At 38.9% G+C, this 21,894-nt stretch overlaps 1 protein-coding gene across 11 annotated transcripts in view; it reads left to right on the top strand.

The window, feature by feature from the left end:
* Positions 1–21,894, top strand: part of LOC141434549 (uncharacterized) — a 512,720-nt gene that overhangs the window by 463,476 nt on the left and 27,350 nt on the right. For 9 of the 11 annotated variants that reach the window (XM_074096975.1, XM_074096974.1, XM_074096984.1 and 6 more), the window contains exons 2-6: positions 14,618–14,688; positions 17,485–17,520; positions 17,934–17,969; positions 19,689–19,724; positions 21,075–21,146. In XM_074096975.1, coding sequence (XP_073953076.1) covers positions 14,618–14,688; positions 17,485–17,520; positions 17,934–17,969; positions 19,689–19,724; positions 21,075–21,146 — 251 coding nt within the window. The remainder of the gene's footprint in view (positions 1–14,617; positions 14,689–17,484; positions 17,521–17,933; positions 17,970–19,688; positions 19,725–21,074; positions 21,147–21,894) is intronic. The other 2 variants (XM_074096977.1, XM_074096979.1) reach the window with 2 other exon arrangements.

The following is a 21,894-nucleotide window of genomic DNA, read 5'->3' as shown; positions in this document are numbered from 1 at the left end:
AATCACTAGCAGCAATATTACGATTTTATTTTAATAGCTCAAGTATTTAACTGTAACATAAAAAGATTTAAATTAGAAAAAAAGAACTATATACAAAAATTAAAATTAAAATAAAACTAACCTACTTACAAATAACCCCCCCCCCCCCTAGATCACCGTCGCTGCTCATTGTGCCCAGAACGCTGGCAGCATTGCCACGTTGGATCGCGAGGCTATTCCTTTGCCCAAAATAGCTGCCAGCCCGCTGGTCACCCGCAGCATCTATTAGGCGCGTGGATATCTCCTTGGCGATATCGCGCGCGCCAGGTCCCCACGACCCCAGTCTCAACAGATCTGAGAATTAAATTAAAAAACGATTGTAAAAGCAAAGAGACATATTATTGGCAACATAAAAAATATACCTATAAATATATATAATTTTTGCTCGTATAAAGTTATAAGCCAAGTTATGAGACTGTAAAAATATTTCATTAGGCTTTTTTAACGCTCACCAGAGCTTGCCCGATGCAGCTGCAATTCCCTGCAGCCAGTGCCCATTCCGCCTTAACGAAGGTTGTAAAATCGAGTCCGATCAAAATTTTGTACACCCGCAGGTCCCTCGCTTTGCGGATCTCCCACACCGCTGCGTATTTACGCTGACGCACCGTAAACTCAGTGACACAAACTCATGCGTCACAATTTTTAACCTAAAACACGAAAAGCAGCCACTAAATATCTATCTATTTATCTGTCTATGGCGTCGTAGCTGTCAGACGGATGGACTTATTCCAATGCGGTTTTTTAACGTGAATCCGAGATTCCTTGTGGTAATTCAGTTGGTTTTAAGATATCGAACATTGGAAGGAATTTCGGTGGTTTTGTAACTTTTCTAAGTTGGTTAGAAAAGTTGGTATGTCGTATGCCGTTCACACTGCGCTGCCCAAAAACGCTGCCGCATCGTAGACGCGATGGCATTTAATGCTTACTATCCACACCACTGCTCACAAAATACGCTGGTGCACTTTAAATGCAGTAACGGACATGACGTGGTACCGTCTACACAGTTGTAAATTAATCGAATAACAGGTTTAGAAATTATGCGTCAAAAAAGTGATATGAGTTGCGTCACTTCGTTCACAGTGCGTCAGCAGATCAATGGTGTGGACGCTTCGCATTAAAAATGTGACGCGTGAAGCATATCCTTTCTTTTACAGTGTTTTTTAACCCCCGACGCAAAAAGAGGGGTGTTATAAGTTTGACCGCTATGTGTCTCTGTGTGTCTGTCTGTGGCACCGTAGCTCTTGAACTGGTGGACTGATTTGAATGTGGTATTTTTTATTTGAAAGCAGTTTTTCTAGCAATGTTTCTTAGACATGTTTAATCAAAACCGGTTCAGTCGTTTTTGAGATATTGAACTTTGAATTGACTTTGAATTTTCCAACTTTTTACAACCTTTTTTTTTTAGTTTCACCTGTTAGTTGTCTGTCTGTCTGTAGTCAAATCTTGCAAGTTAAATTCGACCAACTTCCAGTAGTCGGATTGACTTAAAATTTGGCATACTGGTGTAAATCACGTGACAATACAATAATCTAGTAGTGACATCCTGGTAGTCCAGCCAGGATCGTCTCCACAGGACGGAACTCTTCAACGGTTAATAGCATCGACTTGAAATTTGGTATGCAAATGTAGTTTGTGTGACAATGCAAATACAGTCAACAAAATGTACAGTCAGCAAAAAAAGCTGGTATTAAACAGGATTTTTTTATGGTTAGGTTATTTGTTGGTTAGGTTATTGAGCAGTGGTGTGGTCGAGCCTTCATTGGGCAGCATGTAGGCGAGCATACCCCTTCCGCTCACAGTCGGCCCCGCCGAGTAGCCAACTAGCCATCTGATAGCGATGGCGTGCTGCTTTCTAATTAGATAAGCGCCCGGGCCATCGAGATATTGTTTCTGGGTGACCGCGATACGATCTACAACTTAACTGTCACTTACGGCTAACAAAGTCGTAAATCGTTACAAAATTGACTTGGTTCCCTGATGGAATAAGTGGCTTGAATATTTTTGTTGTAGTTTTATAGGACGGTGCTAATTATTGATCAAAGGATTATCTTATATTCTTGTAGATTGATCAATTCGTCGGCCGAATCCGATATCAATATGTACACATACTGTACTATAGGTACTGTACCTAGTCTGTACTGTACTGTCTGTTGTGCTTCTTGGGATCCACAGAAAACCAGCGTTATTCCTCATAACGTGCGGCAACACATGCTGAGTGGAGACCCTTTTTGGTATCCTGCCGTGTCACCAAGTAACATAGTTTTAGTGCTAGTTCTAGTCTTAGTTTTAGGTGGTACTTATGGAGCCAAAATAAACCTTTCTTTCTTTCTTTCTTCTATCACTGGCAGGGAGCTGAGGCACTGACTTCATATGATCTGAAAATGATCTTCATAATTTTTTTGGGTTGGTAAGGGCGGTTTCAGACTACCGTTTTAATCGCGCGTCATGCTCGTTCTTGAAAGCGCGTGTACGCGCGTTCAGGTGCGGTTTAGTTTTTGAATGAGCGCGTAAACGTGCATTCGGCTTATTCTAGCGCGGGTGTAAGCGCGTTTGTCAAAATCGACTGTATACCAGCAGAAAAAACGCTAGTCTGAAACCGCCCTTAAATTTTTGGTTAAACTTTCCAATTTAAAGCTCATTCAATTGATGGTACTAGTTTGTAAATAGCCAAATACCAACTTCCTTAGACACTTTGTTTTACAGCGATTTCGTGTAGCTCATAGCCTCTAATGCTCCAGCATAGCTGTTACAACGTCATATAGAGATAATTTAATGAACACGGATGCGGAATGCCTCGCGGTGGGGCTCGCGCGCCGCGGGGCATTCCGCGCGAGCCGCGAGAACCACGCGTTGTTCGCATATGTAACGAACGTGTGGAACGATGGAACATACTCATCAAATGTTAATGATTGAATCAAATCATCATTAAATATGAATGACAAAGCCCTCGCCAGGTTAAGTACGGAACTCTTTGGCGACGGATTTTTAAATACCATAAAAGCCATGGTGGCCTGGTGTGACCTATTTCCTCGCAAGCAGAGGGTCGTGGGTTCGAGCCCAAGCACTTCTAAGTTTTGTGGAATTTATGTTCGAAATTACATTTGAAATTTACCATAAGCTTCAGGGTGAAAGAAAACATTGTGACCTGCACACACCGGCGAATTTTAATGGTGTATGTAAAGGTCCCAATATGCACTGGGAATGCGGGGGAACTACGGCCAAAGTCTTCTCATTGTGAAAGGATGCCTGTGGCCTGAAGTGGACGGACAGGCCGAGATGATGATGATAACCCCATACCAACAAAGTACTACCGTAAATGAAGTGATAAAACTTGCAACCGACTTTTTCCACCCACACTACACAATAGCTGGCAGTATACAGTTCGTTTCTTGCAGAAATTTTTCCACGCGCGCTGAAACTTTGGAACATCTTTGGAATCAGCTTACAGCGCCATTATTTTCGAACTGGAACAACTCCGGGATCTTCAATAAAAACGAGCCTACTCTTTTTACAAGCTTTTATTTAGTTTCATTTGTCCCGTTATCTTTCTGTCTGTCTGTAATCAAATCTTGTAAGTTAAATTTGACCAACTTCCAGTTGTCAGATTGTCTTGAAACTTGGAATACTTATGTAAATCACGTGACAATATAATAATCTAGTAGTGACATCCTGGTAGTCCAGCCAAGATCGTCTCCGCAGGACGGAACTATTCAACGGTTAATAGCATCAACTTGAAATTTGGTGTGCAAATGTAGTTTGGGTGACAATGCAAGTACAGTCAACAAAAAGTACAGTCAGCAAAAAATGCTTGTATTAAAATGTTTTTTATGGTTAGGTTATTAATTGATAACATAACGGATAATTCACGTCTGAAATCGAGTTTAGCTCGAATGTTTCGAGCTAATCCGTAACCCTTCATCTGGGAGCAACGCGCCTCGGCGGCTGCTGCAACAGTGCAGTTTGAGTGCGCGTGTGTCATAAGTCAACTTGCTCTTTTACCTCCTATCATATAAATAAAGCAATGGAAAACGTACGCAGGACGGGTAAATGTACTTCCATCAGGTAACCCGCCTGCTCATTTGCACCCTATAATTCATAAAAAAAGCAATGGAAACCATTGCGTAGGTACTCGTATAAAGAAATGGGGTCACTTCGTTTTACCACCTATAAAGTTTCACACTTAAGATTGGTTTTGGAGTCTTTTTGTATTAAAAAAAAAAACATTATTTTTTATTACAAGTATGTTAATCTGTTAGGTGTTGTATGGGCAGGGCCATGTTACCCAAAATAAATGGTTGTATGTTATCATTTTATTTCACAAGTTGCGGTCCCAGACCAAGACAGCGCGACAGTAGATTAAGGTTTACTATTTACGATGCTTACATTTAGTTCAAAGTGCTGCGATCCGACTGTTTTATGGTAACTACGGCTTTGGATGGATGAAGCCGTGTTTTAATACACTTCTGTGTTCCATCGTGTTGACAACACGCAGAGCAAGGTTGAACTGCAAGAGGTGGTCGGCTTAATATTGTAGGCGCATTTCTTTAAATTTTTGTCATAATAGATTATTCGTTGTCTTCTTCAAAAGCAATAGATACGTATAACACAACTATTCCCTTTAAGAGGCTAATTTTAACAAATGAATTAATGTATTAAAATAAATGCAAATTTATTTTTTATTCGACAGGATGGCAAACGAGCAAGTGGGTCTCCTGATGGTAAGAGATCACCACCACCCATAAACACCTGCAACACCAGGGGTATTGCAGATGCGTTGCCAACCTAGAGGCCTAAGATGGGATACCTCAAGTGCCAGTAATTTTACCGGCTGTCTTACTCTCCACGCCAAAACACAACAGTGCAAGCACTGCTGCTTCACGGCAGGATTAGCGAGCAAGATGGTGGTAGCAATCCGGGCGGACCTTGCACAAGGTCCTACCACCTTAGAGGTTAATTGGAAGATATCCCTTTAAGGGATAAGTTCGCCTCGCTTTGTTTGCTTTGTTCGCTCTTGTTAACAGTAAAGTACAATACAATAGTGCAATAAAGAGTTATACAATACAATACATTATACAACCTCTTAATTATTAAACTGATAATATCAGTATAGTTGCGAATACCTTAATTATTTCAAAAAATATTTACCTATATGTTTTGCTTGTTTAGTCATTTCTTGATTTCCAATTCTACGCTCGTAATTTGTACTTGTCAGTGGCGCTTTGCAAACTTTTGAAGAAAATAAAAACTTGCATAAAAAAACAGCCATTACTGAATTATTTTTAAAAATAATACAACCTCGTTAGGACTTTTAATTGGCGTGGTAACCAGGCGTGTTGCATTTATAAACTTTTGGACTGAGCGCAGTAAAAGAGGGGAAAAAAGACAACTTAGCTTAAAGTACAGTGTACCTAACTGATCTACCTTGATTCTGAACAAACTACTTACAAGTTTTCAGTTGTTTAATTAACACCTTGTATTTTTCCAGCATTTATTTACGCTTCATACAATAATTTTGTATCACGTTCAAAATTTAATCCTGATAGATTCAAGTTTTTAGATACTAGAAAGATTTGTCATTATCTTGCCATCTTAATTTGTTGTACTCGTTGATTACACTTGTTTCGCGTTGGATATTCAAATGGGATTAACTGAACAGACACATGTAGACTCGCTCATAATCCAATTAAACGTAGAGCAGTGAACACGGGAGCAGAGGCGCGGGGACCGTACCCACTGTAGATACCTACTGCGTGAAGTAATTCACATAGTTTACTGCGCCATGGATGCACATGATGTCTCTTCAAATTGTACCAGAGCAGATAGCTTCTTCTTTACGTAGTGTAAAATAAAGTCACTTTCCGCCGTCTGTACGTTTTATATTTTAAACTAAGCGACGGGATTAAACGCGGTGTTCACGACCAGTTACATATTTTTTCTGGGAAGATTTATGATACTAACTACGTATACGCGTCTAATTTTTGGAAAACGGAGCTGAAAAATGCGAAGCGCCTTTGAATAGAGACCTGTAGGACGCTGGAGCGGGGCGTTTGTACAAGATAAAAAAGCAAAAGCGGACAGTAGCAGTGCAGGTGGTAGGACCTTGCGCAAGGTCCGCCCGGATTGCTACCACCATCTTGCTCGCTAATCCTGCCGTGAAGCAGCAGTGCTTGCACTGTTGTGTTTCGGCGTGGAGAGTAAGACAGCCTGTGAAATTACTGGCACTTGAGGTATCCCATCTTAGGCCTCTAGGTTGGCAACGCACTGCAATGGTGTTGCAGATGTTTATGGGCGGTGGTGATCTCTTACCATCAGGAGACCCACTTGTTCGTTTGCCATCCAGTCGAATAAAAAAAAATGTAAAACAGTGGCTCCGCGACTAAATACATGGACAAAAATGCAGTAACTATTACTTAGATGTTAATTTCAAAGCTTAGTTCAGTTTCTTGCCGGATTATTCTCAACAGAGGTTTATCCAAACCGGTAGATTAAATAAATAGCCTATATTGAATAAAGATATATTGACTTTGACTTTGACTTTGATGACCTTTAAATGTAATCATGTAATTTAACCAAGAACATACAGATGCCGTTTTGTCTAACGCGCGAACGTTCGCGATCGCCACCATCTCTCTCTACCCTCGTCTTATACCTTGAGACAGAAAGAAGTGGAGAATACGATTGTGATTCCAAGTGTGTTAGTCAATACGGTCTCAGGTCGTAGCATGCGGCAGCTACGCCGTAGCGGCTGCCCCTTTTGTCATCTCGATTATGCTACGCGGGGCATTATTTGCCGAGTATTATTATTGTTGGGGGGAGGTTGTTTATATTTCATCTCGGCCGACAGCCGCTGCAAACAGAGATACGCACGTTACTTGCGACGAGGCCTGGTGAAGCTACAAGTTGCTACAGCGATGTACCCTATAGCTCACTCTTTATATATCTTATTTCAGGGTTAGTAAAATGCGAGCAAAATTAATTGAATTGCTAGAGATGACATACAATTCAATAAAAGTTACAAAATTAATTAATTATTATTTATTGTCATATGTCATTTCAACCGATTTTATTTATTAAAGGAGAACCAACAGCTTATAAAACAATATGAATGTGAAATTAGTGACTCCAAGCCAATTACAGGATCTCACAGATATTCTCAAAGTACAAGTTTTAGGTTAACTTAAACGCGATTAGTCACGCGCACCAATCTCACACACTACTCAAAAAACATGATCTTCACATGACATTCTTACTACAAATTTTGCTCCCATTTTACGATCCCGCTATATTATATTCCTTTTTGTTGGCTATTTTTAACGCCAGACGCAAAAAGAGGACTATTAGGGTAAACCATACAGTAATTGGCCACTTGAACAATAATACAAATAATTTAATGATAAAAGCGACTAGATTAAAATAATTCGCACGATATTTATTATGATTTATCACCACATTTTTTTGTAAATGTTTGATTTAATTCAAGTGGGCAATTACTGTATGGTTTACCCTACCAAGTTTGACGCTATCTTTATCTGTGGCATCAATGGAAGGACCTATTTCGATGCGATCTTATTTACGTGAAAGTGCGTTTGTTTGCGGTCAAACTACATAATTTATTTATACAATTGGGTTTATGCATTGTATTATTGTATTGTATTGTATGTATTGTACCTACCTACAGGGAAAGAAAACTGAATCGTGTACCGGGGTAGAAACTTTGTGCTAGTGATGTCATATTGACATTCCATACATCCATACAACCACGGTGGCACGTGATTCCCTTTCCTCGACCGTACAGCACCTCACTGAGCTAGGAATGCTATTTACTTTATTACTAGTTTAAGTAACCTAACCAAAAATAAAAAACCATTTTTAATACAAGTTTTTTTTGCTGACACTACTTTTTGTTGACTGTTTACCCAAAATACATTTGTGTACCAAATTTCAGGTCCATGCTATTAACCGTTGAAGAGTTCCGTCCTGCGGAGACGATCCTAGCTAGACTACCAGGATGTCACTACTAATATATTATTGTATTGTCACGCGATTTACATAAGTATTCCAAATTTCAAGTCAATCTGACTACTGAAAGTTGGTCAAATTTAACTTGCGAAATTTGATTACAGACAGACAGACAGACAATGGAACAAGTAAAACTAAATAAAAGCTTGTAAAATGGGAGCCTGTAAAAAGTACCTACTTAAATATAGTGAATGAATCTTTAACATATGACAGCAATAAGGGGTTGCTGTTCGTTCCGTTAATTTGACGTAAACAAAAAGCTGCAGGGCTACTACGAAACTCGAAACTCGATGTTCGTATCGTACCGTCCCTCTCGCTCTCGTATTAAACAGTATAAGTGTCAGAAGGACCGCACGACACGAACTTCGAGTTTCGAGTTTTCGTAGTAGCCCTGCTGCTCAGACCGCACAACAAACTCTTGGACAAAGCTAGACAAACTTATTTTTCATAGCGACACGGAGCTGCTCGTGGGGGGCAGTCCTTTGTGGATACTGGTTGCAGCAAAAAGTGGGGGGTAACTGTCCCTGCCAGCCTTCCCGCTCATGTTCCACTTATATTAATACACTAAATAGGTAAATGTTTTTACAAGCCTTTATTTTTAACTCTTAGGGGCTGTTTCACCACCCATAGATTAATTTTATTTGACGGATAAATGTGATGCCGTCTCCATGTATTCGAACAAAACAAACAGAGCATTATGCTGAGTGGGGACCTATTTAGCGTCATGTATGTCTTTATTTGTTCTATGTTTGTTTTTTATGGCGTTAAATAAATGTATTTTCTTTCTTTCTTTCTAAATAAATAAATAAATTTAATCAATGGATGGTGAAACAGGAGTTTAAGGCTCTGACAAAAGTTATTTTTGGCGAGCGAAATATTATCCAGTTATAGTGATCGAATAGACTTGTGAGGTATGGATATGTAGTTTGGATGGCGATGCATATACCGGTAATAAAAATAGCAAAAAGCTTATGCTAAAAACTATATAACTTTTTCCCGCAATTTTGGCTAAAGGACATGCGCCATATCGTTCAAAACTCATCAAATTATTTGCCTAGTGACTTTTCGTTAAATTCGTTGCGCCTGCTCAAGGTAACCGACAATTCATACTGTCCACTTTCGCTTCGCTGGTAAGGACTATTTTTTACGAAAACTTTAATGTTCTGCGGTATAAAGCTAGGAATATCGACGAATGCGTTGCTGTAATCGATCTGCCGTATTGTTTCTCAAGCAAAAGGTGATATTACTTTTCAACAAATCAAACACAAACTGCCTAAACTGAGATGTCGGACCACGTGGACAGAGGGAGGTTCTTTACAAACCATGCCCTGGTTTCAAAAAAAACCTGCCCATCTCCATACAAAACGCCTGTCGCTCACATCCCCCAGGGCGACCTCTGCGTGACTCGCACGTCACACGTCGGGCAGCTCTTACACGCGCCGGAAATTACCTCCCCCCTTAACCCCTTTCGATGTCGCTCAATTGACGACGGTCAACTGAAATGCATCTCAACTCATGATTTCAGATATCACATAAATCACTGATTCACTATCGCATGTATGTAAGGTTCCAAATCTTGAAGGCAAAAGGAACTCTTTTACAATCAGTTCGTGGATCCACACGTTACTGAGTAAAAGTCTGGACAGAAAGACAAACGTACGAACAAATGCTTTTTTGTGTGGAAAAAATCATATTACAATTCTTTTTTAACTATTAAACATAGTAAAACGTGCGGCATAGTGCGGCTTTTGCCGCAGGGCAGACTACTATCTTGTATTGGTTATATTGTTGTCTTGCATTGTTTGTACTGTTGGCAATTAAATATTTTCTTTCTTCCTTTCTTTCTTTCTTTCTTTCTTTCTTAAAAAGAAAATCGGCAAGTTACAGATATCCCACTAGTATTATAAAAGCGAAAGTTTGTCAGTCTGTTTGTTTGTTTGTTACTTCATCACGTCTAAATCATTGAACCAATTTAGATGAAATTCGGTATACAGATATTTTGAGTCTCGGAGAAGGACATAGAATAGTTTTTATCCCGGAAAATTGCATAGTTCCCGCGGGATCCTAAACGAATTCTGCGCGGACGGAGTCGCGGGTAACGCCTGGTAATAGATAAAAAATAAAAAATACAGGGATGTAGTTTGCCAAATACTGATATCAACCAAAGATGGCGGACACCCTCTTCATTATTACGCCAATTCAACAAACTCGCCGTCAATAATAGCCACAGCGTAAACTGTCCCGCGGGTCCCAGGACCTTCAAGTTTGCAGAAGCGGTACTAAAACGGCATAGGTTCTGTATGGACGCCGGGAACATAAAAACAGAATGTTGTTATTCCGTCTCACGGAATCACGCGGAAAAACGGTTCTCGCGCCTACCGCGGGAATTCGTACCAACTGACTTTATTCAATCATAAACCGTTGGTTGGACTAGAGCAAACTTAAAGGTCAAATTGGATGGCTAGGATAGTTTTTATGGATCCCTGTGCTAATTTACCATCGGTTTTATTTACGTGTATAGTTTTTGTAGTCGCAATCGCAATCTTGCTTGGGAGAAACGTTGGATCTGCACTGTAAGTAACTGTAATCATTTCACAATCAGGGTCCCCACGCGACAGGCTCTATTTTTTTTTATTAAAAAAGGTCTTGAAAATATACAATTGCGCCGACTGAAATATTTAGGATATTGTTCAGTAAACTCCATGTCAAAATTGCTAATGTATTACTAGGTTTAATTCTTCACATTATTCAGCGCTAAAATTTATCAGATTCTCCTGTCACCACAATCTGCAACTCACTTGGGTTATAAATGTCACATGGTAGGGCCGCCAGCCCCCCTCCCGCCCAGTGACACTCAATTTGTCCGCAAATCAAATCAAATTTAGTGGACGCCCTCCCGCCCTTCCCCTCCCCTCCCCGCCGTCGCCCGCGGCCAGCGCGGCTGGTACACTCGAGTTCTGGATGATACAGGCTTTCATGTTTATGTGAGGATCAACAAAACTGCAAATCTTTGAAATCCATGATGGGATTTAAGACAAAACATGGTTTTATACTAGTTTAATAAAAGTATAGGTTTTTGGCATGTAGCAAGAGGTAATGGGGACAATGGCTCGGTTGTAAACGAGCCTTTAGCACAGTTTTATTACGAGTCAGTTCACACAGCAACTACCTACTTTCTTTGGTCAACAAACATGTACAGTCAAGGGCAAAAATATGTATACACTTTAGTACCTTGTCTATTTTCGTCATATTAGAACTGCCATATATGAACTGTCACAGTGGTTAAAATGACAAGGTACTAAAGTGTATACATATTTTTGCCCTTGACTGTACTTCAATTTTATTTATTTGTATACAAGTCGGCGGCCGATCGTAAATTTCGCCAGATCACAAAGTTCCTAGGCATATCGTGAAATGGCGCCATTTCATGATATGTCTAAAAGTTGGCCAGGCATATCACGATGTGCCTGAGAAACGATACGGCAGATCAATTAGAGCAACATATTCGTCGATATTCCTAGTTCTATACCGGGCACATCGTGATATGCCGAATAAAAGAAAAAATTAGGTAAGACGAGCGAAGCGAGGAGTGTTTAGTATGAATTGTAACCACAACGCACGAGCCGAGCGAGCGAAGCGAGCGTGCCGCGGCAGCGGCCGGCGATGTGCCAGAACAGATATGGCGACGTTTCATGATATGCCTAGGAATTTTATGATCTTCCTAACTAAACTGGCCAAATCATGAAATGGCGGCGTGTCATGATATGCCTAGAAATTTCATGATCTGCCTAAACGTCACTAGGCAAACCGATAAACGGTGAGTTTTTAACGATATGGCGGATCCCTTAGCCAATTCATGAAATGGCGCCATTTCACGATATGCCTAGGAATTTCATGATCTGGCGGATTTAACGATCGGCCGCCGACATACATATAGATGGCTAATATTTTAAAATCAACTGCCGCCGATTACGAGAGCGCTTGTATCTTAAACCACATCATACTCGACGACATTCCGCTCCACTCCCAAAAACGTTTAAAGGCCCCCGACGTCACATCGCGTCACCGAGGACTCCTCGACGCCCATCGACGTCGATCGCCCGTCAAAATTACGAACGATAATTGCGGTTTCATTTAAAATCATTAGAAGCTCGTTCACTCCAGTCAAGTGCGTGTGATTGGGACAGGACAATGATCGATGACCAATAGCTCTCGTTTTACTCCAAATTAATAATCATCAAACTCTCATTCTTTTTTATTTTATTTTTCATATCATAAATAAATAAATAAATATTCGGTTTCGGAAGTCAACTTGGCATCTGCAGTGTAGACAAAACATAGTGGTAACCTTTATCTACCATTTTCTTCTTGATTTCACCACTTGCTGTAATCTAGTCCACGGTGGGCATTTTCAGAAAAAAGTGTACCTGTACTTTTTTTAAACCTAACAAATGGGTTATTAAATTTCTAGTCAGAATCACGAGCAGTACCGATTTAAGCAATAAAAAAGTGTCCCACTTTTAACTGTCAGGTTTGTGCCGCAGTTAACCATACATGTTGGACCGTCACAAAACTGAAAAATAAATTTTGTATGGAAAATTAAGGATAATTAAGGCAAAACAGCGGTTGTTATTTCGAGATTTTATCCCTATCCCGTGGGAATATTGGGATAAAAATCAGCCTGTGTTATTCCAGAAGTCCAGCTACCTACATACGAAATTTTATGACTAAGTCCAGCGGTTGTTATTTAGATATTTTATCCCTATCCCGTGGGAATATCGAGATCAAAAAGTATTATATGTTTTAATCCAGGTTATAAACTAACTTTTTGACAAATTTCATCCAACTCCGTCCAGCCGTATCAGCGTGAAGAAGTAACAAACATATTAAATATAATGAGCCGGATAACTCACGTCTTAAATCGAGTTTATCTCGACATGTTTCGGGCTAATCCGAAGACGAAGGGCTACGGATTATAAATAATAAATAAATAAATATAGTTTCATGTTCAAAAGTAACAAACATACTTGCTCACTCACAATCTCACTCACTCACTCACAAACCATCACATTTGTAATTTAGTAGGATTATTGTTTTAAAATATGATGACCATGATCCCGAAAGAAGATTAGCGCTGTTAGCAAGAACGGCAGTTTGCTGATTTTTCGTAACATGCACTTTTTTTATTTATCTTGTTTTTTTTATTAATCCTCGTTGTTTTCTTTCATTAATTTTTAAACATGTCTGTACCTCAATCATTGATGCAATAAAGTAACTTTTTTTTGGATTTTGCTTGAGGAGCATATCCATAATTTACCTACTATTCTCAAAAAATCCTCTAAGAAAACATGTCCGTGGAAGCTATGCGGGTTGTCCGTAGGTTTGTATGGAAGAGCAACCCCCTTAAGCTCTTTCATAAATAGTCCGAGCTGTATTCAGAAATAGTAAGCATCACCAAGAATCTGCAACAAGCCGGTTTTACAATGAAATTTTAGCAGCAGAACTTTACGATAGATAAAATTATGCTCCGCGAGTTAGAATGCCCGGCGGGGCTCGGCTTCCGATACGCGATGTATTATGCAGCGGGAAGCGGCCCCGAATTATTAAAGCTGCAGTTTGCTTACTCGCAGATAGCAAAGATAATATTGACTTTGCTTTATTCTGAGTGGTCCAGTTGTTTGTTAGCCGTCATTCCGCGTTGCTCCCTGGTTTTCACTAAGTAATCGTATTTTAGTCCAGTTGTTTCCCGCGACTTCATCTGCAAAGTTTCTTGCGACGCATTCTTCTTTGCAGTGATGGTGTTTCTGAAAGCGCTGGTAGTAAGTATAAAAAGTGAAATATAAATAAAAAAGCCCTTTGCGGCGTACTTGCAGAATGAACGTTTTGCTTTAGAGATTTTGAATTTTGAAGAATTCGCTTGTCGCGCGACCCTCGGCAACTATGTTACGAGTATTTTATTTGTAAATCCAGATTACAAACTATATCAGTGGAATTTTTATTCCGATTCGTTGAGCTGTTTTTGCTTGATGGAGTAACTAGCATTCATATAACCATCTTGAGAAACATTCGCGTATGCATTATTAGAGAGACTTAATTATGGAGCTATATTTATGAAACTGTTTTATAAATTGCTTTAAAAAAAATCAAAAAACGAAAATCATGCCTAACGTAAGGCCATGTCTGAACATATTATAGCAAACTTATGCATGTAGATAAAGTTATGTATGCGGCTATACATAATTAGGCATTAAAAACACTCGTGTGATCTTATTATGAAACTCGCCTTCGGCTCGTTTCATAAAACCACACTCGTACTTTAATGCCTCTCATTATGCACCAGCCACATAAATAACTATTTTCATTAGGTAAATAGCGCAAGGAAATGAGGTTGACTTTTGAGGCTGCTAAAATATTGCTGGATCTTTCACCACCTAGCATGGTCGTGCTGAGTCCATGACTTGTGCGAAAGTACAGCTGGGGCAGACCGCTGAAACGCTTCATGTATTTTGGTTTCCATATTTTTTTAATTATTTCTAATGGTTTTATTGTGTTGTTCCAGGTCCTCCCGGGCCGCCGGGCAAGCGCGGCAAGAAGGGCAAGAAGGGCGACCCTGGGGAGCCGGGCCCGCCGGTGAGTCCCCCCCACGCACCACAGAATGGAAGGAGGTTGGAAAGGGCTGGTGGGGTTACCAAACACGCCACTTTGAGCGAATGCTCTAGCTTGTCTTAAAACAAAGATACAGATTGCCGTTACTTTTAGGGTTTTAAGTACAATTATTTCAGCCTATGTACGTTCCTCTGGTAGGCGCAGGCCTCCTCTTCTAATGAGAGGGCTTAAGCTTAGTTGCCACCTCAGGTTGCCACGCAGTACCAGTTGTTTTCCTTCGCCGTTAACGGTATTGACTTTGACTGAAGTACTATGTATGTATGTGTGTATGTAAACTCTTTATTGTACAAAATTATTAAACACAATTGACAAACATGGAGATATACAGGGAATCTCTGACCATAGGGCTTTAAATCCAGGGTTCGATTCGACTCACATAACTGAGCTACTGTTGTTCTGCTACTTTTTAAAAATATGACCACTGTCAATTTAATTAGTATCCATAGTACAAGCTTTGCTTAGTTTGGGACTAGGTCAATTGGTGTCAAGTGTCCCATGATATATTTATTTATTTAATTTTTTTTCATACAAATTAAATGTAATTTTCAATGTAAGCGATGCAATACTAAATTGACGGCACATTGATAAATAAATGTCAAAAATTATTTAAAGGCCCCCGTACCAAGAGACAGCGATAAACACCGCCATGTCCGATACACTGATTTAACAATTAAACTTTGAGCATCAATAGATGATCTAAATTTAAGTTTTTTCAAAATGTTATAAAACAAAACTAATACCACAAATATGTACATGACTTTACAATGAAATAAATAAATAAATAAATACCTAGTTTTGTGAGTAGAATCGAACCTTGAATTTAAAAGCCCCCACCAGCATGGTGGTAAAAGTAACAAATTTGGAGTTGAAATAAAAAATACAAAAAGACTCCAAAAAAACAATCATAATTTGATTGCTTAGTAGCGACATCTTTTGTCTGGGTGAGCAGTTAGTTAGAGAAAAAAGCAACCTGAGATATGTGTGCATAGGAGAAATTTGTGTCTAGACAGGAGTCCAGCGGTAGTCTAGGGGTGCACGCAGCATGGAATGCTGAAGACCTGGGTTCGATTTCCAGCGCTGGTCTCTTTTTCTGGTTTTTCTGTGCATCCATGTCTCAGTTTGTATTTTCGTTAACTTATCCCTTTAAGGGATCTCTACCAGTCAACCAGTAAAGTAAGTAAGTCCAGAAATTAGTCAGTCTAGTAAAGTAGTATGATAAATACTAACGTTTCCGAGAAAGTACGATGGGAAATTATTATTCACTATAACTACAATTTCGTTCTCATGTAGATAATATATGTGTAATGTTTTCGCCGTTGACAATGTTTGCTTCAATGTATAAGTATGTGTAATTATTATAATATTGATTGAACTGTAAAAAATATATGTGTAATGCACATTAGAAACATATACCTAGTGGTGTAACCGAGCGGCGACTCGACGCCCCTAAACTATATAAAGACCTGTAGGCTCTAGTACAGATCGAATATGAAAGCCTTTCCAGCCTCTTTCTACAAACTGGGTCCTGCAGTACCGACACTACTCAGTCCTGTTCGAGGACTTACACCCTACAGGACCAACCAAACTACAAACAAATGTCAAATCTAAAGCTATTTATTCTAAGCTTCCTTCATAAACTTAAACTTAAAACCATCAAAATTTCTGTTTTTTTCTTTATTTATTTTAAGAACACATACAGTCATACATTAATGAGTATACATACAAGTAAACCAAAAACAATATAAAGACCTCGACGTTCATAAATATTCATATGAACTAAAAGTTATTTAAAACTAATGTGAGTACTTAAATAAATTAAAAGTCAACAAAACTGGGTTTGGTGAAAGATAAATGTTGAAAATAACAATATACAAAATGTAGCCTGACCAATTTCTTGAGGGTAACAAGCGAACTGGCAAATGGGTCAATATCATACAATTGTTCATTAATTAACCGAGGAACTCGTCTGAAAAAATTGACAGTTAATTTTCATACGCGTTTGATACTTGGAGCTTTAGAACAGTGTAGTATATTGTCAGTCAAACAAACTGAATTGCGTAAGAAGATGAAACCTTTGTTCTACTGATGTAATTTTGACATTCCATATATTTGGCAGATGCCAAAGAAATCATAGCGAAATTGATTATTAAAATGCTAGCTTAAAAGTATTTTAACAAAATGTTATAATACTATTCTTAATATTATTCAGAATGGGCTAATTAATTAGCTTTTTTTAATCCCTCCGCCATATTTTTTTTTGCGTACGCCAAATTGAAATATTATACACAATGTCACCCCAACAGTTAGAACAAATCGAATGATACCTCATATATAAAAATCTATCCAGCGGTATACATACGCTCCGAAAAACAACCCTCCTTCCTTCGGGCAGTCGGGTAAAAATAGGTCCTGGTATGCGATACAGTTTCCTCGACTTCCGTTAAGTTTATCGTATATTTAATTTAGATTTTCTTCTATTTATACAAATGACTGACCATTATTAGAGACTGCATCATGCTTTAGTTCAATACTTATTTTTATCTGAAAAACTCATTTTTAGTTAAGATTCTGCTTACGATAGAGTTGGATTGGAACGTATCTATGTTCTTTAACGTTACATGCGCAAAAACTTATTGGTCACTGCTTTTATGCGGGCACTTTATTTTTAAAATTTGGTGGTCTTCATCTTAATAATTTAATTTCACTTACCTACATAAAAGTTGTTTTTTTTTCACTTATGTTTTATTTTTTAATTTTCAGGGTTTAACAGGAGCGCCGGGGAAGAATGGATTCCCGGTATTTATTTTTTGTTTATTTCCTTGCAATTTCCTTTTTCATATTTTCTTTTCATTTTTCTGTAAATATTTGTCACGTTCTTTGTCTACTTGAAGACTATTTATTTCTTTTCTGAAATCACATTTTACATAGTAAAATGTTTTGAATCAAAGTTCCGTCTAAAAAAAAATTCAGATCACTTGCGTCACCCTGGTTATCTATACTAGTTATTTACTCTCTTCATTTTCCGTGACGCCTTAGCCATAAAGAAATAATATGTTTTAGATATACAAAACACCAAAACGGAACTTAATTTGTATTTTCAAATTCAAATGGCATAAATCCTTACTGTTAAAATTAATTTTAGTCTCATTCTAAGACTCTCCCTCCGACTCTATCTCTTGACTGCACTCTTTACCGGTATGACGTTTCAGGGGAGCAAGGGCGAGAAGGGAGAGCGGGGGTTTATGGTAAGCCTGTTCATGGTACGGTGTGGCCCCGTAGCATCCCACATCCCCCCACTAACGCCCTTTAGCAGCAAACTCCAGCCACTAAGATTATTTGATTTCCATTCAAATACCTTAACGATATCAAACAATATTCGTATGTATGTGTTTTGCTAATAAGTTCGTACAATATTTCAATGAAAAGATAAGCAAGGGGTCAATCTGTATTGCTTATAATAACACATTGTGGTAAAAAAATTCGGTATTAACCAGGGTTGGCAGACTAAACATCGCATTTTTTTTTATTTTGTAGAGCTGTTAATCAAATTTTAAAACATCACGACCGATTTTAATTTTTCCTAGGCCACCATCTTTTCTATCTGCAAAACCTGTATAAGCATTATAATTGCTGTTTGTTTAATCAACTATTTATCCACGCAAAAATCCACGAACCAGAAATTTTTGCTAAAAAACTGCGGAATAACGTAATCTCGGGATATTCAAAGCGAGATAACAATACAATGTTCGACAGGTGCTCGTTTTGTTATCATTTTACGATTGTCATTGTGATATACGTTTTCGCAAAACAGTAATGATGATTTCTGATATTGTTTGCAAATATTGAAATGTACAAAGATACTTTATTATTTCAACTCATCATCCCAGCCTATATACGTCCCACTGCAGGGCACAGGCCTGCCCTCAGAATGAGAGGGCTTGGGTAGTAGTTCCCACGCGGGCCCAGTGCGGATTGGGAACTTCACACATACCATTGAATTGCTTCGCAGGTTTGTGCAGGTTTCCTCACGATGTTTTTCTTCACCGTAAAGCTCGTGGTAAATTTCAAATGTAATTCCGCACATGAATTCCGAAAAACTCAGAGGTGCGAGCCGGGGTTTGAACCCACGACCCTCTGCTTGAGAGGCCATATGTCAAACCACTCGGCCACCACGGCTTCCTTATTTCCTTATTTCAACTCGTCTCAGAAAAAAATTAGGAGCTGTTTAGGGTAGAGTGTTTAGATCCTCTCCTACTTAGTTGAAATGTTCCTCTTTAAATGGCCCTTTTAATTTCTCTAGAACTAACAGTGGTAATAAAATCCTTGTAACTGAACCTTCTCGGGCTTCCCTAATGTCTCCCTGACAGCTGCCATCTGGGTGTGATTCTCTAAACCGCCATTCGCAAAGTGTGTTATACAAGGGTTCTTCAAGGATTCCTCTAATACATAAATAAAACTGTTAAAGTCAAATCTGACAAATATTTAGTTTAGGGTTCCGTCGCCAAAAAAGTTTGAGAAACGCTGCTCTGAATGGACCTCGTCTGTGAATCAAGGCGAGGCATGCCAGTATACTTCAATCGCAGCTAGCGTACAGTTTGCGTGCAGTTTTCCCGACTGCAAAGGAACAGCATTTAGCGAATCACATAGCTGCAGCTCTTACCCCTAACGCCTAGAGTTCTACTGCCAAGTTCGAAATTCGAAGTCCGTATCATGCCGCCCTCTCACTCTCCTATTAATTATTGCCATCGTGAGTGGGATAGTACGACAGAAAATTCGATGTTCTAACTTCGGAGTATAAGACCTGCTCTGGGATCTGCTCGTGGCATGCCGCCCCTCCCCGCTACTAACTCTTCTCTATAGTCTAATCTATCCTCTGGGTTTCATCTCCTTGCTGCGTGGTGTTAAATGCTTGGTGTGGTTCGCGTTCATTTGTCTTGTGTATTGACCAGTGTGCTTCCTTGCAGGGTCCTATCGGTCTGGACGGACCCAAAGGAGACCCGGTGAGTATTTGAACGCTAAATTACATAAACACCTACTGATAACAGTTTCTTCGACGCGCTAGTTGGCGCTTTTAGTATCGTGAGGTCCTAGGACTTTGATTGGCTAGGTTAGGTTACTGTAACGTCAAACAGACTACTCAAAACTAAAGCGTTATTTCGTCTGCAAAAAAACCTTCGAAATGTAGGTGAAAATGCGAGTGTCTGAAGTCCTAAATTGACGACATGCGACGTTAGCAAGATTGGAACAAGAGTTCAAACACGAAGTGACAGCGGCAAGGTAGCAAAATGTGTATCTTTAACCTCGTCAGTACAATATAAATACTGATCAAAACGAATCCAAACACGACATATCAGCTATAGTTTTATCAAGAGTGCACCTACTACTGTTTTGGATATCCTGGCTGCAGCATCAGGCCGAAAATTCCAATTCCATAATCTTGCATAGTTATATAGCATACATGGGTGTTTCAAATTTTAGGTCCCAAATATGTTTGAAAGTAAAGTAAATACCCATTATGCGTCTAAGATTCCTACCGCAGCGAACAAAAGAGCTGATGATTTTGAAACGGCTGAACCGATTTTGATAAAACATGTCTACGATCCATCGCTAGAAAACCAGCTTTCAAATAAAAAAAACCGCATTGAAATCGGTCCACCCGTTTAAGAGCTACGGTGCCACAGACATACACACAGACATACATAGCGGTCAAACTTATAACACCCCTCTTTTTCGTCGGGTGTTAAAAAAGGTACATATTATGAGCATTGCAAGTCAAGAATCAGTATTATAATTGTAGCTGATGGCACCTGTTTACTTGGTCTTAAGAATATTTTACTTTATGCACTAGACACTAGAGCATGAAATAGTAGATTGTACAACAAGAGCATAAAACGGGCCATTTTACCCGAGGCGTTCATATAGCTACCCGAGCCGGTACGGCGAGGGTGGATAGACACGTCGAGGGGAAAATAGGTTTAATGCTCGAGTTTTACACTGCTTTTCACTTAGATTGTGAGGAAATGAAAGTTGCTATTTATGCTAGTGGAAACAATTATTCACTTTCTATGTACTTTTTCTTTTTTATGCATTATTATAAAATTGTTTTTTTTTTATTGATTTATTTTGATTGATTTGACTGATTTTTAGTTTTATATAAATTAAAAATCATTAAAGAATTATGTAGAAACTTTTTTGTTTGTGGCTGTTCACACCTGATTACCTTGGCCTTAGACGAAGATTTTATTTTATGCACTAGAGCATAAAAAGTAATTTTATGTCGCCTAGATACAGCATAAACACGAACTTTACGAGCATGAGAAGTGAAAAGTTAATTTTTGTGTGTGTTGCAGGGTCGGCCCGGGGACAAGGGGCACAAGGGCGACCACGGCAGCCCCGGCTTCGACGTCTTCTCCGCCATCAAGGTAGCACCACCCTCTGACTCAGCACCGCTGGAATGTCCTTAAATGATTCCCGAATATTTGAACAGATGGTTGGGTTACGTTGAACTTGATTGAACCTGCAAAAGTTTTTATTGAAATTTTAGGTTGATAATCTAGTAAAGCATTTGTACACTCTGATGTATGTGAAACATTCCTCACCCTTAGGTTGTTCAGTCAAACTAACCCAAACATCTGCTGAAATACACCGAATTAATTTTAAAACAACCGAAAAATCGGTAACAAGATAAAAACTAGTTTGAAATTTAGAAAACTGTTTTTGATATTAACAAATCAAAAATGAAGGCACGGAAACTGATTCAAATATACTAATCCCACGTCAGAAAAAAGTCCCTATGGATGGGGACGGATGGCAAGGAACAAGACAGGTTTTTCAGCAGGTGAAAATGCAATGAAATCAAAATACAAAGTCAAAATATTATTTCGCATATTGGATGCTATATTTTATGTCTTTTTAGTTTACCAGCGCTTTTGGAAAGATCATTATGCCCAGAAGGCAATATTTCTATTATCTATAAATAAAACATGATACATATTAAATAAGTGAAAAAAATCATTTATCACAATACTAGTACAGGCAAGAGCGTAAAAAAGGAAAATAAATAGATTGAAAATATAAACTAAAATATAAATGCACAGAAAAATCAGCAAAATAAGACCAGCACTGGGAATCGTACCCAGATCCTCGGCATTTCGTGCCACGTGCTATACC

The sequence above is a fragment of the Choristoneura fumiferana genome, chromosome 13, assembly GCF_025370935.1.
Source record: "Choristoneura fumiferana chromosome 13, NRCan_CFum_1, whole genome shotgun sequence".
Lineage (NCBI taxonomy): Eukaryota > Metazoa > Arthropoda > Insecta > Lepidoptera > Tortricidae > Choristoneura > Choristoneura fumiferana.
The sequence above is the reverse complement of the archived record's forward strand: the minus strand, read 5'-3'. Positions and strand labels throughout refer to the sequence as shown.